This window comes from Corvus brachyrhynchos, unplaced genomic scaffold (assembly GCF_000691975.1).
Source record: "Corvus brachyrhynchos isolate BGI_N302 unplaced genomic scaffold, ASM69197v1 scaffold45, whole genome shotgun sequence".
NCBI classification, from domain to species: domain Eukaryota; kingdom Metazoa; phylum Chordata; class Aves; order Passeriformes; family Corvidae; genus Corvus; species Corvus brachyrhynchos.
The window spans coordinates 1,053,602-1,069,438 of record NW_008238361.1 but is presented as its reverse complement, the minus strand read 5'-3'; the positions used below and the strand labels follow the sequence as shown (position 1 = coordinate 1,069,438).

The following is a 15,837-nucleotide window of genomic DNA, read 5'->3' as shown; positions in this document are numbered from 1 at the left end:
TCCCTTTCTTTCCCCCCCAGCCAACCCCCCAACCCCTCCCACCTCCCACGGTGACCAAACACCACCATAACCCCCAGATTCCCGGTTTCTTTTCCCAGGAAAACCGTGGTGTGTCCCATCATCGACGTGATCAGTGACGACACCTTCGAGTACATGGCGGGCTCGGACATGACCTACGGAGGCTTCAACTGGAAGCTGAACTTCCGCTGGTATCCCGTGCCCCAGAGGGAGATGGAGCGCAGGAAAGGGGACAGGACCTTGCCTGTCAGGTCAGTGCCCCTCTGTTCCCACAAAATCCCCCCTGATTCCCAAAATCCCGCTGCAGGATCGCAGTCAGAACCGCAGGGAAGGCCCCATCCTGATGTGTCCTTGCTGCTGCAGCGTGGGGCTCGGAGCTGGCAAACCCCATTCCATCTTTTCCCAACGTTCAGGAATTGCAAATGTTCCTGCTTGCGCAGCTCCCTCTGTGAATTTGCTGTGAGTGGATTTTTGTTCCTGGTTTTTGGGAATTTAAGGCAGATATTCCAAAGGTTTTCAGAGCTTTTTTGAGTGTAGAACCCCAGTGATTTGCACTTAAATTCCTGGTTTATTGCTTGGAAAATAGGATTGATAACAGAGCACCCTGAGGGAAAAATGCTCCAAGAGCATGTCCTGACCTCTTCCATTTAATTGCTGGAATCATAGAGTGGAACAAAACCTCTCCCAGGATTGGAAATGGAGCTGAAAGGGAAAAAATGGAATAAATTCCTGGCCATGGGATGTTTGCTCAGCTCCAGTGGCTCCTGGGGCTTCCTGCAAAGTTCCAGAAAGGATGAAGAAAGGTTTCCCGAGTGCATGGAATGGTTTTAAATCCGGGAAGTGGGTGGAATTCCTGTCCTGCAGATGCCTGGAGCGGGCAGGTGAAGGGAGGGGCAGCTCAAGGGTCAGTGTGTCCAGGCAAGGAAGGGATGGAAGGGCAGGAAAAACCTTTCCAAATTGAAATTTGTGTCCCTGATTGTCCTGGAAAGCCTGGAATCAGGGAAAGGCTGATTTGGGGTTTATTCCCAGGAAAAGCAGGCAGGCCCTGGCCATCAGAGGCTGTTTTGGAGTCCCAGGAATTGTTTTCCTCCTGATCCAAAATCTCCCCGCTGGGCTGTGGATCAGGCCAGCAGCTCTTGATTACAGCTCAGGTGTGCATGGAAATTGGGAAAGTTAATTATCCTAACGAGCTGCAGAGCCGTGCTGAGCTCCATCCATCCTGGCTCTCCGGAACCCATTCCTGGGCACAGGGAATTTTCAAAGGAATGCAATCCCAGTTTTTATTTCCTTACCTTGAAATGGAGCAGGGCTCAAAAGTAGTCCTGGCTCAGACACAGAATTGACTTTTAAAATCAATAAATCAACCAAAAAAAAAAATAAGGTTTTTTTTAAAATTCCTTTTTTTTCCCCCATCAGTTTTTGCCTGGAATTTTGGGGGATTCTCTGGATAAAATGGGTGTTGGGAAGCAAAGGGGGCAGAGGGACGAATGTCACCTGTGCCACAGTTGCCACAAAGAGCTGAGAGTGAAGGGTTGGTGCTTTAGGCTGGATTAAATCCAAAGTCTTGGGCTTTAGTCCAGGCATTTCAGTCTTTGGTGTCAGAGAATGCCGGAATCATGGAATTATCAGGGTGGAAAAGCCATCGAGTCCAACCCAACAGCTCCACTGTGTTCATCGGCCCTGAGGTGTGGGGAACAACCCCAAATTCCACATCCAAAGAGCTGCATTCCACCCTCAGGCTGTGCCAGGTTGGATATCAGGAGGAATTTCCCCATGGAAAAGGTGCTCAGGCACTGGAACTGCCCAGGGAGGTTTGGAATCCCCATCCCTGGAGGTGGGGATCAGGAATAGGTTGGACTCGATGACCTTGGAAGCCTTTTCCAACCTCAACAATTCCATGACAAAAATAGTATTTCACCCCTGTCACAAAGAGTTTTGGCAGCTGCCAGTGAATATTCCAGGAAAAAGAGGGATGGAATAAAGCCCAGCCTAACCCCACAACTTAGAAGCAAATTCCGAGTTCAGTTTTTATTCCATGTTGCTTTCCCTGTCCTGTAATGTCATTCCAGCCTCGTTTTTATCCATCCTGTTGCTTTGTAATCAGTGGAACCGGGAGGAAATAGGAATATCCCTGGATTCCGCTTTGTCCGTGTCTGTTCTGGAATTGCTGCACCCAAACTCTGCTTCTGGACCATCTCAAATCCATGTAATCCACACAAATTCCACTCCAAAGAATTTTTCTTCTGTAAGAACAGGGATAAATCCTGACCTTTGCTCCCTAAATTTCAGATTGTAGCTCTTAAATTATCCAACCATGGAATATTTTAGATGGGATTTCTTATTTATGTGGGATTTGTTATCGGAGAAGGGTTTTTATGGAAAAAATGAGGATGGATTCCGAAAAAGAGCTGGTGGTGGGGCTGGACAGAGCTGAGCCATCCCATTCCCTGAATTATCCCGTTAACCCTGATGGAATTAAAGGCAGGAAGTGCTGAACTCCTGGGAAAGGGTCCCTGACTCTTTTTGGTCCATGGATTTGGGTAGTGCCGGAAGGTTTGCCAGGGGAATTTCAGGAGCTGATCCATCCTGAGTCATGGATCTGCTTTCCCTGGAATCTCCAGGGTTAGTGGGAAAGGGTAATGAATTCCATGGCTCTGCTGTGCACATCCCAGGGCTCGTTGTGCTGCGGCACGGCCGGGAAGGAGCTGCAGCATCCCTTGGAAAAGATGGATTGTTTGCCGTGCTTTTGGCAAAGGGAATGGCTGTGCTGAGCGGGGACACCTTGGACAGCTCCGTGCTGAGCCAGATTCCATCCTGGAATGCTGCTCCTGCTTTTCACACTCCCCATTTCTACCACTCTGCCCCTATTCCTTCTCCTGGGTTTTAATCCCAACCTCAGATCCCTTTGCTCCTCACTTTCTTCTCCCTTTCCCACCATGAACACCAGGTGGGAATGGCCTTTCCCCAAAATAATCTAAAATGGGATTCTATCCCAAGGAATCCCAGGATCTGTGAGGCAGCTGGAGCCTTTCCCAACGCTCAGAGGAGCTGGATGGAGGTGGGAAGTTTTTGGGACGGGGACTGGCCCAGGCACTGGATTCAGGTCAGGGCATCCATGGGGATGAGGCCATGGAAGTTGGTGCTGGTCAGATCCTGGAATTCCTTGGAGGATTTCGGATGTATTTCCAGTTTTTTTTACCACCTACAGCAGGCTGGAATGTCATCACTGGAATGGCCAAGGCCAGGTTGGAGCAACCTGGGATAGTGGAAGTGTCCCTTCCCATGGATAGAGGAGCTTTAAGGTCCCTTTGATCCCAAAGCATTCCATGATTCCATAATTCCGTACAATGATCAGGAGCAGAAGGAGCATTGGAACCTTGCAGCTCCTGAAGAGTCTTTGCTGAAATTCCAAACTGAGGGGCCATCCAGGAGAAACCCTGGAATTAAAGATTCTTCTGGAGTCAGAGCTGCTCCAGGCAGATATTCCATTCTCTGACTTCCACTGGGATCGCTTGGAATGTGTCTTCTCCAGAAATTCAGGAGGAGCTGTGGTTGGAGTGCAGGTATTCCCTGAGCCTTGGAGCATGCAGAATTCCAGGGGTTGGTGTCGTGCTCCAAAGGTCCAGCAGCCCCCAGGGATTTGTTGCAGTGGCTTTTTAGGGAATTTTTTCTGGATAACAAAGACTATTCCCTGCTTTTGGCTGCACCTCAGGATTTTATCTGATTCCATGTGAATGCTGCAAATTCCGTTGTCACTGGGATAACTCCGGCTCTGGAGATGTTACCAATCCTTAGGCCTTGTCACAGTGGGATATCCCTGTCCGGGTGAATTCACTGAGCTTTGGTGCTGAGGGCAGGGGAGGAAGGTGAGCGCTGGGGACGGTGGGTTTTCCTTGAAAAACGGTGGGAATTCTTAGGGGGAATGATGGGCAGCTGTTGTGGAAGAGGAAATACACAGCAGGCAAAAATCCCTGGATTTGTGGAGTTGGAGAAGAAATAAGGACCCCTCGGTGGCAGGGCTGTGTCCAGAGCACCGCTGGGCTCTGTGCGCAGGGAATTCTGCAGCCAGTCCACGTTCCCTGGGGGACACACGGAAGCTTCTGAAGGGAGATCTGATCCATGCCAGGCAATTCCATGGATGGCACCTCCCATGGAGTCCCTCTGGCAGCTCTTTCCTGCATTTTTCAGGAAGCGTTTGCTGCTGGGAGTTTGTTGTGTGTCAGTGTTTGCTCAGGGCAGGATCCAGAGGAGCTCCCCTGGAAGCTGAGGGAATGTGGGCAGGATTGCTGATGGGAATGCTGCACCTGGGTTTCTGACATTCCCACTGCCTTCCCAAGCAGGCTGCTGAATTCCTGGAGGGAGGAGCTCATCCTTGGCCTGCCAGCTGCCCTTACTGGTCCTGCTGTGGTGGCACTGGGATGGGCTGGGCTGGAGTCACGCTCCCAATCCAGGGTCACCCGCTTGGCCTCGGTTTGGAAGCTGAGCATGGGAATGTGGCTGATCCCTGATCCATCTCTGTGAGGGTGGGGAGGCCCTGGCACAGATTCCCAGAGAAGCTGTGGCTGCCCCTGGATCCCTGGAAGTGTTCCAGGCCACGTTGGAATCACCTGGGATAGTGGAATGTGTCCGTGCTCATGGCAGAGATGGAATGGGATAGGCTTTAAGATCCCTTCCAACCCAACCCATTCCAGGATTCTGTGACACCTCAGTGTTCCCAGAGGTCCTCACCACCAAATCCCACAGGTTTAGGGATGCTGGGACCTCAGGAGATGGTGCTGGGATGAGCAGAGCCCCCAACCCCTTTGGCTGTGCTGGGACAACTCAGAGGAAAGCTGGGATTTGGGATTGAGTTGTTCCCTCCCAAATCCCTGTGCTCCCACCAGCTGGGCTGGGAATTCCGGTTTTGTGTAGGCTTTGGGTGCTGGAAAACAGGGAGCAGACATTTCCAGGGAAATAGGCCATCCCCACACAAAGCACTGGGGATTTGCCTGTTGTAAGGATTTCTAATCCTGTTAGGAGAGATTTTCCTGGGAATTTGCTGCTGTTTTGGGCTCCCTCTGAGGCAAAGCCAAGCCACTAAACTCCTCCCAAGCATTCCCGATTGGATTTGAAGTGCTGCTCACTCAGGAGGCCCAAAATTCCACCCACTTTACCCTCACAGTTCTGAAATAATCCATGGAAATGGGGGCAGCCCTGGAGTGTGGCTGGGCCTGAGCTCTGTGAGTTTTGGGGAAGAGCAAGAAAAACCCAGTTAAAATTGTCTTTATTGCTCCTTGGAGTGTGGCTGGGCCCAGGTTCTGTAGATTTTGGGGAAGAGCAGGAAAAATCCATTTAAATTCTCATTTTCTCATTATTTTCCCTAGAATTGCTGTGTGGTGCAATGTGTGAGGCACTGAAATCTGCTGCTAATTCCAGAGTTTCCTTTAAAAGGTCTTTTCTTCTTTCCATCCAACTCCTCCCAATCATTCCCAACTGGAATTGGAGAGCTGTTCACTGAGGAGGCCCAAATTCCACCCACTTTACCCTCACAGTTCTCCTGAAATAATCCATGGAAATGGGGGCAGCCCTGGAGCATGGCTGGGCCCAAATTCCGTAGATTTTGGGGAAGAGCAGGAAAAATCCAGTTAAAATTCTCATTTTCCCCTTGTTTTCCCTAGAATTGCAATGTGTGAGGCAGTGAAATGTGCTGTAAATTCCAGAGTTTCCTTTAAAAGGTCTTTTTTCTTTTTTCTTTCCTTTCTCCCTGTTTTTCCCCCCTGTTTTCCTTTGTTTTTTTCCTGTTTGTTTCCCACCCAGGACCCCAACTATGGCTGGTGGCCTGTTTTCTATTGACAGGAGCTACTTTGAAGAGATAGGAACTTACGATGCAGGAATGGATATCTGGGGTGGCGAGAATCTTGAAATGTCCTTTAGGGTAATTCCTGTTTTCCTTCCTTTTCTCTTCCCCCCAAAAAAAGAATTCCCCCCTGTTTGTGCTGTCATTCCTTCAGGGAGCTCCTGCTTTAGCTGGCCTGCAAGTCATGGGTTAAATGGAATTCTTAAAATCTGGGGAAGCCTCGTCGGGGTGTTGTGGGGCTTTTTTGCTGCATGAAATGTTTTAATTTTGGGGGGTTTTTATCCCTGCAAAATTCCAGATATTTTAGTCGTTCCTTCATGGAAGAAACGACGTGCCCACTGGGAATTTGATGTAAATTTATGTTTAAAAATGACATTAAAAATACGTTTTAAAGACGTTTTGGGAATGGTGACATCATGGACTTGCAAGTTCTGGCTGGAATTCTGGGTCTGTGCCAGGGGAATTCCATATCCTGCGGAAAATGCTGATACTCCTGCTGGGATAGGTGTGTGCCCCACCTCGGAGGGAAATCCATTCAGTCACTGCCCTTGGGATAGAAAGGAAAAGTGGGAAATTGAGGCTTTGCTAAGGAATGGCTGGAAAGGATGTTGGGAATGGGAATGTTTGAACTCCTCTGATGTGTCCAAATTTATGGATTGAATTCTGGGAATAACCCCCGGGATCCCTGCCTGGTCCCCACAGCACATCCTGGGAATGCCCCTTCCCCCCTTTTCCTCTCTTTTCCATTCAACCAGGACCATTTGCCATGCCAGGAACCCCTCTGAAGGTTATTAGGAAGCAGATTCTTCCAGGGAATTTGAAAGCTTTTCCAGGCCATTCCTCTGGACTTCAATTGTTCCCTTTGCAGGAAAATCAGAGGTTCTGTTCCCTTCCTGAGCCTGGATGCTTCAAATGAGGAGATTCCCATATTTTTTGGTGCTTTAACCCCTAAAATTCCTCCTTGGATGTGCCTAGGCCCCTCTGCGGGAATTCTTTTCCCTGGTTTTCTATGTTTCAGAGGAGATCCCTGGAGCAGAGTGGCAGGCACTGTTAAAGCATGAAAAATGTGCCTTTCCCACCCTAAACCAGTGAATTAATGGGGTCAGGAACGGAAATAAATCGGGATATTGCCATGGGAAGGCCAGGGAATCACCTGCTGCTGTCTGCTGGGATTTAGAGCCTCTGGAAGGAAATCCAGCCGAAAATCCAGGGATATTTTGTGTCACTTTATCAGGGACAGCAAAGGGGTTCAAATCCTGGCTGAGGGAACAAATCTGTGGGAAGTTGGGAGCTGAGAGAGCCAAGGGATGGGGGAGGTTCCTGCAGCTCCAAAGCTGCCGTTATCCAGCGGGATTCGGGAATATCTCCAGTCAGGAAAGCACCGGGAGCAGGTCATGGCGTGGGAGATGACTGGGGTTGGAGTGAGGCACGGGGATGTTCCTGGAGCTGTTCTTGCATCCAGGATTTTATCACCAAGTGGGAGGGAGGAGGTGTGGGATTGGTCCAGAATAATGAAAATAACCTCCAAAAAATAAATCCCAAAAAATAACCCCAAGCCCCCATAATTCCCAAATCCTCAAAAACGTTACCCAGTGCCTTTGCTTTTCCTGGATCGTGTCTGACTGTCTCACCTGCATCCAGCTCCAGCACTATCCCAAAGAATAATGGAAAGGATTTCCAGCGTTTTTGCTCTCAGAGGCATTTCCAGGAGGAGCATCCATGGGGTATAATTGGATTATTTGGGGAAAATCCATGGTTTTTTCTTCTGGCTGCTTCTTGTTGCTGATGGGTCTTTAATGACTCCTTTTAGGAGTGTCTTTTAATTAGGGAAAAATAATAATAATTCCTGGCGGGAATCTCTTACAGCTCCAAGGGTTTGCTTTAGTCAAGGAAAACCTGATTTATTCCTAAACCTTATTTTTATTTATGGAATTACTGCAATTTTTAGTTTCCTGTTAAATTCTCCAAGTGTTTTTTTCCCCACTTGGAAAATGCCCTGGAAACTGGATGCTCCAAAAGGAATAACTATGGCTTTGGAAATGGAATTTAAAATAATCCATCTGTCAGAAAAAAAAAAGATTATTCCTTAGGATAATCCAGGCAGGGCTGGGAAAGGGAATGTGAGCTCTGAGGGGGGTAGGATGGGGTTTATTTGGGATTTCTGGCACTGCTGGAAGTGCAGCAGGGACAGGGAAAAGGGGATTTCCCAAGGGATGTGACAGTGCCGAGTTGTTCTGATCTCTGGAATACCTGCTTTGGCTGTTGTGGGAATTGTGACAGGAAATGGATATGGAGCAGGAAGGGTTAATTCCTTTAGAATCCAGTCAGAATCCTGGCTCTGGAGCCGGGCTGGGAGAGCTGGGAATGTTCCCCTGGAGAAGGGAAGGACACAGGGAGAGCTCTGAGCCCCCCCTGGCAGGGCCTAAAGGGGCTCCAGGAGAGCTGGAGAGGGACTGGGGACAAGGCCTGGAGGGACAGGACACAGGGAATGGCTTCCCAGTGCCAGAGGGCAGGGCTGGATGGGAGATTGGGAATTGGGAATTCCTGGCTGGAATTCCCAGAGCAGCTGTGGCTGCCCCTGGATCCCTGGAAGTGTCCAAGGCCAGGTTAGATGGGGCTTGGAGCAGTCTGGGATGGTGGGAGGTGTCCCTGCCCTGGAATGGGATGGATTGGGATGGGATTTAGTTCCCCTTCACATTCCAAACCATTCCCTGACTCCCTGGAGTCAAACCAGCGAGGGATGAATGCATTCCATAGTCTGCGTAGGGAACACAGTCCCTGGGTAGGGAATCCCTGAAATCCCGTAATCCTTAGGCAGGATGGGAACTTTTGGAAAGCAGTCACATTCCCAGGGAGTATCCCAGAAGTTTGATTTGTTTGGGATTTTTAAATAATATTGAAAAATCCCTTTTCCTAAGAGGAGGGTGCAGGTTCCCCCACACCCAATCCCAGCTGGCACAGGGATTGCTCCAAGGAGAGCCAAAAATGGGCTGGAAAAGTGTCCAGGAAGGGATATTTTAAAACAGTGGCATGGGAGGAATTTCCTGCCAGCTGGAAGGGGAAAACAGCAAGGGAATGCTGGGAGCTGGGATGGAGGGCACCTAAAACTGGCTGTCCTCCTTCCTGGCGTGTCCAGCTCTTCCCAGATTGCTCCATGAGCACATCCATGGGGAATATTTCGGGATTTATTCCATGCTCCCAGGTCACTCTGGGAATACATCCCTGGGCTATATTTGGGATTTATTCCATGGACACATCCCTGGGGTGTATTTGGAGTTATTCCATGGACACATCCCTGGGGTGTATTTGGAGTTATTCCATGGACACATCCCTGGGGTATATTTGGGGTTATTCCCGGATTTCTCCATGAACACATCTGTGATGTATATTTGTGGTTATTCCATGGAATTATTTGGGGTTGTTCCATGCTCCCAGATTGCTCCATGGACACATCCATGGTGAATGTTTCAGGATTTATTCCATGCTCCCAGGTCACTCTGGGAATACATCCCTGGGCTATATTTGGGATTTATTCCATGGACACATCCCTGGGCTATATTTGAGATTTATTCCATGGACACATCCCTGGCGTATATTTGGGATTTATTCCATGGACACGTCCCTGGGGTATATTTGGGATTTATTCCATGGACACATCCCTGGGGTATATTTGGGATTTATTGCATGCTCCCAGGTTGCTCCATGAGCACATCCTTGGTGAATATTTGGGATTGATTCCCTGAGGTATATTTGGGGTAATTCCATGCTCCCAGTTTGCTCCATGGACACATCCCTGGTAAATATTCTGGAATTTATTCCGTGCTCCCTCTGGTATTCCCTTCATCCCTCATCCCAAAGTTCCCCCAGAGTCACTGAGCAATTAAACTCTGGGATATTTTGCTGCTGATCCCACAGAACCCATCCCTCCTCATTCTCATGGAATTCTGGAAAAGGAGGGAGCCCTAATTAACTAAATCTGCCGTGGTTGCCATGGTAACTCAGGTCCCTGTCAAGGAGCTCTAATTCCAAGATTCCACCAGAGCTTCTGTTTAAAACTCCCCAAAAACTCAGGGATTTAATGCCAGGAGTGGCCTGGAAATAAAAGAATTGAAATAAAATAATTGCAGTAAATAATTGAAATTAAAAAATGAAGTAAATAATTGCAGTAAAAGAATTAAAATTTTAAAATGAAATAACTGCAATAAATAATTTAAGGAATTGAAATAAAATAATTGAAATAAATAATCAAAATAAAGAATTGAAATAAGAAATAAAAGAATTGAAATAAAAGAATTGAAATAAAAGAATTGAAATAAAAGAACTGAAATCATTGAAATAAAAGAACTGAAATCATTGAAATAAACCATTGAAATAAATCATTTGGATCCTTCTGGCTGCTTAGGAGAGGACTAAAGCCCGGGGCACTGGTGGAGTCCCCATCCCAGAGGATTTAAAAGCCATGGATTGAGGACATGGATCAGTGGTGGATGTGGTTGATGCTGGACTCCGTGATCTTGGAGGTCTTTTCCAACCAAAATAATTCCAGGGTTCCCTGCCTGTCTCACTCCATAGTGATCCAGCAGCAAGATTTGTTATTTTATTTAAACCAAAGTTCTGAATCCCAGGATTCCATCACATTTTGTATTTGGGCATCACACCAAGGGCACGGAGCTTGTCCCGAGCATGGATTTGGGCTCCAGCACTGGAAGGGAAAATTTCCATCTGGGAAGAGTTCCCCACATTGTCTTCGTTATTTATTATGGGATTTTTAGGATCTCACCTGCACGTGAGGCAGAGAACACACCTGGTATTCTGCACCTCTGAGGGGCTGGGATGTGCTGCTTTGTGTCCCTGTGTGTGACAATATCCCGGGAATGCTGGGGCTTTCCTCAGGGTGGCCATGGGCAGCATTCTTCTTGGAAAAACTTACATTCAAATACATCTATCAAATGTAAATAAAGATAAATATATAAATACAGATAATTGTATATAGAAATCGATGAACATTTGATATCTGTATGAGTGTGCAGGTAGAAGTTCTGCTCTGTTCCTTGATATATGATGGAATCCTGGAAAACCCATGGCCTCCATGAATCCATTAAAAGATGGGTGGGATGGGGCCTTGTTTGTGCTCCAAGGACACAAATCCAAGTGACCCTTTCCCAGCACTTCCACTCTGGGCACGTTTGTTGCCACGCAGAGCTGTATCCCTGAGTTTTCCCTTCGCATTCCCTTGAACTCCCAGATAAATGGCGTGGGCAGACAAACGGGGACGCGGCTCCCACGCCGCCCGCCCCTGCAGCGTCTGGGGCTGTTCTCTCCACACTTGCCGTGTTCCCATTGCAGATCTGGCAGTGTGGGGGCTCCCTGGAGATCGTCACCTGCTCCCACGTTGGCCACGTTTTCCGGAAGGCCACGCCCTACACGTTCCCGGGAGGCACCGGCCACGTCATCAACAAGAACAACCGGAGGCTGGCCGAGGTCTGGATGGACGAGTTCAAGGATTTCTTCTACATCATCTCCCCGGGTAAGGCTGGATTTGGGATTGTCTCCTGGTCTGGAAAGCTTCCTGGAGAAAGGGAGCTGGAAATGTGAGGCATCATGGAGTTGTTTAGGTTGGAAAAGTTCCCCAGGATCATCGAGTCCAACCATTCCCAGCAGTGCCAAGGGCAGCACTGCCCCATGTCCCCAAGTGCCACATCCACAGGGTTTTAAATCCCTCCAGGGATGGGGACTCCACCTGAGCACCCTTTCCATGAAGGAATTTTCCCCAATATCCAGCCTGAGGCCGTTCCCTCTCCTCCTCCTGCCAGCAGAGCCCGACCCCCCCGGCTGCCCCCTCCTGTCAGGGACTTGTGCAGAGCCACAAGGTCCCCCCGGAGCTCCTTTGCTCCAGCCTGAGCCCCTTTCCCAGCTCCCTCAGGAATTCTCCAGCCCCTTCCCAGCTCCGTTCCCTTCCCTGGACTCCTCCAGCCCCTCAGGGTCTCCTTTGCCATAAGGGGAAAATCAAAAAGTGGGAGAAAATGTGAGGGGAAAGGAAAGTGAGGGAAGTTTGGGAAGGGCTCTGCTGCAGAGCTTTTCCCTTCTGGATCCTCCTTTGCTCCAGGCTGAGCCCCTTTCCAGCTCCCTCAGGAATTCTCCAGCCTGTTCCCAGCTCCATTCCCTTCCCTGGACACCCCCAGCCCCTCAATGTCCTCCTTGTGCTGAGGGGCCCAGGTTATCCCTAAAATCTCCAGGGTTTCCCAGAGAAGACATCAGTGGGAGGGACAGCAGAGGTGTTCTGGGTCATGGTCTGGAGAGCAGGAACCCTTTGGAGCACACCACCAGGAATTACCTTCCCTGCATGGGGTAGAGGGAGGCCATGGCCTTTGGAACTGATCATTGTGAGATAACTTTCCCATTTTGCCATCTTCAAACTTCCTTCCCATTGGAATTCCGTGGCAGCAGAGTCAGCTTCAATTTTCCCTGGAAAGTCAATAAGAGCCGTGTGAGCTTTGTGCTTCAACTCCTGCTCAATTTGCTGGTGTTATCCCTCAGCCTGTTCCAGCTGCTGTTTTCCACAAGCTGCTCCAGGACTTTGGTTTTTCCAGAGGTTCAGGACATCAGGAACCAGCATTTAATCCCAGCTGGAAAGTTGGAGCTCTGGGATTCTGCTCATAGTATCCCACTTCTTCTGTGGCTGCATAGGATGTGCTCGTAGAATATTCCCAATCCTGGAAATCCCTTAATGAGACAGGAAATTTAAATTTAAAAAAGTCTGTGCTCATTTTAAGTGCCTGGTAATGGTGAAAAAAAAAAGATATTTATGGATCTCTCCCTCATGGATTTTGTCCCAACAATTTCTAAGGAAACTATTCCTTTTAAACAGAAAAATTAGGGTGAAATGCCAAACGGCCTTTTATATTTATTGTGAGGTTATTCCTTGTTTTTCCATGAGGAAAAACTGCCTTTCCCTTCTGGAATGAGCCCAAATCCAGCTGGAATTTAGTGCTCCTAAGTGTTTGCTCTCTTCTTCCCAGTTACTCATTCCCAGGATTTGATACAAAATTCCAACAGAGAACCCTTGGAGAAAATGGGATTGCAGGGAAAGGGTGGAATTAGGTCACTGCCAGTGACAAGGTTTGTGTAATCCCAAATTTCAGTCATGTGGAAGAATTTGGGAATAGGTGCTCTCTGTATTCCCTGATCTGTTCCCAAGTTATTCATTAATATCTGTAGTAATTAATTGATAAATTATAATGAGGTTGTTCCCCAGCATTAAGAAGCAAATGGGGGGGGAAGGGAGAGGGGGGAAGGGAGATAAAAGGAACATTTTAATGGAAATTCTCCATAAAAAAAAGTAGGAAATAATTGATTTTTTTTTTTAGTAGGGCATTCTTAAATATCAGAAATACTCCTAAGTATTTTTAATTTGCTTTTTGATCCTTTTCCCTTCCTATTAATGAGGAAAATGGAGATCTCTGGATAATTCTTCGGGAGAACAAAGGAATTTGCCTGTTGGTGATGAGGGCTCTGCTATCCATGGGCACAGCCTCATCCCCCAGCTCCTCTGGGAGCCGATTCATCCCATTCCTGAGCCAGGATCCCAGGAGAGAGAGGAGCTCCCAGTGTGAGACAGAACTCTCAGCATAATTGGGGGCACACCTCGTGATTGTATCCCAAATTAAAAGTCAGGAGCAATCCCGATCCCTGTGAAAGTAAAATTCTGCTGGAAGAGAGCCCAGCTCTATTTTTTGGGATCTTGAGCATATTTTTAAAGGGTGCCTTCTTGTGGTTTTGTGTGGATAACAAGAACACCTTTATTTGGGCTGAGATGAGTCAGGAGCCAGAGTTTGTAATAAACCCAACCTGGATTTAAAAAACCAGGGAAAAGATCCCAAAGCAGCGAGGAAAACTCCCCTTTTGGGATTAGTGTAGCTCTGCATTACCAAGGAATTGGAGTTTTCCTTTACTAGTTTGGAATATGAAGAAATCAAGGAATTCCATGGTCCTGCCTTTCCGGATCAATAAACGGCCTGGAAAGGAAAAAGCTCATTTGCCAAGCATTTCACTTGGCTCCATTAATTAACTAATTAATGAATTATCCCATGCACAGCTCCACAGAGAGGCAGCTGCTCATCCCTCACATCCTGTGCTCCCAATCCCAGCACGTGGATCTGGATCAAGGGGAGCTGGAGGTGGCTCTGGGATTTTCCCTGGCTGCTGATGTCTGATGGGCTCTTCTGTCCCGTTCCAGGGGTGGTGAAGGTGGATTATGGAGATGTTTTCCCAAGGAAAGCCCTTCAGGAGAGCTGGAGGTGGCTCTGGGATTTTCCCTGGCTGCTGATGTCTGATGGGCTCTTCTGTCCCGTTCCAGGGGTGGTGAAGGTGGATTATGGAGATGTTTCTGCCAGGAAGGCCCTCCGGGAGAGCCTCCACTGCAAACCCTTCTCCTGGTACCTGGAGAACGTCTACCCCGACTCGCAGATCCCGCGGCGCTACTACTCCCTGGGAGAGGTACGGCCCTGCCCTGGGGTGGAATAAACTGGGAAGGGCAGCAATCCAGTAAAGAAAGGAAACCAGTAAAGAAAGGAAACCAGTAAAGAAAGGAGACAAGGAAGTGAAGGAAAGCAGGAGAAGAGGAAACCAGGAAGTGAAGGAAATGAGCCTGTGCAGGAAACCAGTAGTACCACAAACTAGTAAGTAAAGAACAAACTGGAGATCAGTAAGTAAAGAACACCAGTAAGTCCAGGAAACCAGTTACTCCAGCAAACCAGTGAAGTCTAGGAAACCAGGAAAAGCAATAAATAAAGGAAACCAGTAAGAACTGGAAACCAGTAAGAACTGGAAACCAGTAAGCAAAGGAAATCGATCTTACACGTAACCAGTAACTACAGCAAACCAGCAAGTAAAGAAAACCAGTAAGAACTGGAAACCAGTAGTGCAGGCAGCCAGTAACTACAACAAACCAGTAGTACAGGAAACCAGTAAGTAAAGAACACCAGTAATTACAGGAAACCAGTAAGTGCAGCAAACCAGTAAGTCCAGGAAACCAGGAAAACCAGTAACTACAACAAACCAGTAACTACAACAAACCAGTAACTACAACAAACTGACAAGCACAAGAAACCAGTAAGAACTGGAAGCCCGTAAGTAAAGAAAACCAGTAAATAAAGGAAACCAATAGTGCAGAAAACCAGTAAATACATAAAACTGGTAAGTAAAGGAAGCCAGTAGTACAAGGAACCAGTAAGAACTGGAAACCTGCGAGGAAAGAAAACCAGTGAGAGAGGAAACCAGTAACAACAAACCAGTAAGTGCAACAAACCAGTAAATGAAGCCAGTAAGTGCAGCAAACCAGTAAACAAAGGAAACCAGTAGTAGAGGAAAACAGTGAGTAAAGGAAAAACCAGTAGTACTGGAAACCAATAAATAGAATAAACCAGTAGTACTGGAAAACCAGTAGGTAAAGGAAATCAGTAATGCAGGAAACCAGTGAGTAAAGGAAAAATGAGTAGTATAGGAAACCAGTAGGAACTGGAAACCAGTAAGTGCAGGAAAGCAGGAGGTGTCCAGAGCCAATGGGGCCATTCCCAAGGGCATGAGGTGGCTTTGGAGCCAGGACTCAGGTGCTGGAGTTCCCTCCTTGTCTCTTTGTTCTCTTTAGTTCTTATTTCTCTTGATTTCTGTGTTGCTTTACGTCCTTTTCGAGGGGAAGTTGCTCTTCCAAACGTGTTCCCTCTCCTTAAAAATCTCCCTTTGAATGGAGTGTCTGTTCCAAATGCTCACCAGCCACACTGATCTCCCAATGGAGCAGGAGACTGGAAGAGTGAAGTTTGGCATTAATATTTTGACACGAGGAATATGCAGCTGTTGAGGGGAACCTTCCATCATCATTTATTGCTTAGAAAGAGACTGAAAACGGCTTTTTTGGGATTTTTTTGGTAAAGAAATGTTTGTTCACCGAGTGTTTTCCAGCCTGGAGCTGAGGATCATGGACATTC

The 15,837-nt window shown here is 47.7% G+C and overlaps 1 protein-coding gene across 5 annotated transcripts in view; it reads left to right on the top strand.

The window, feature by feature from the left end:
• The window catches only part of GALNT13 (polypeptide N-acetylgalactosaminyltransferase 13), a 69,850-nt gene that overhangs the window by 22,431 nt on the left and 31,582 nt on the right, over positions 1–15,837 (top strand). For all 5 annotated transcript variants that reach the window (XM_017736057.1, XM_017736058.1, XM_017736056.1 and 2 more), the window contains 4 exons: positions 99–269; positions 5,815–5,932; positions 11,201–11,381; positions 14,211–14,350. In XM_017736057.1, coding sequence (XP_017591546.1) covers positions 99–269; positions 5,815–5,932; positions 11,201–11,381; positions 14,211–14,350 — 610 coding nt within the window. The remainder of the gene's footprint in view (positions 1–98; positions 270–5,814; positions 5,933–11,200; positions 11,382–14,210; positions 14,351–15,837) is intronic.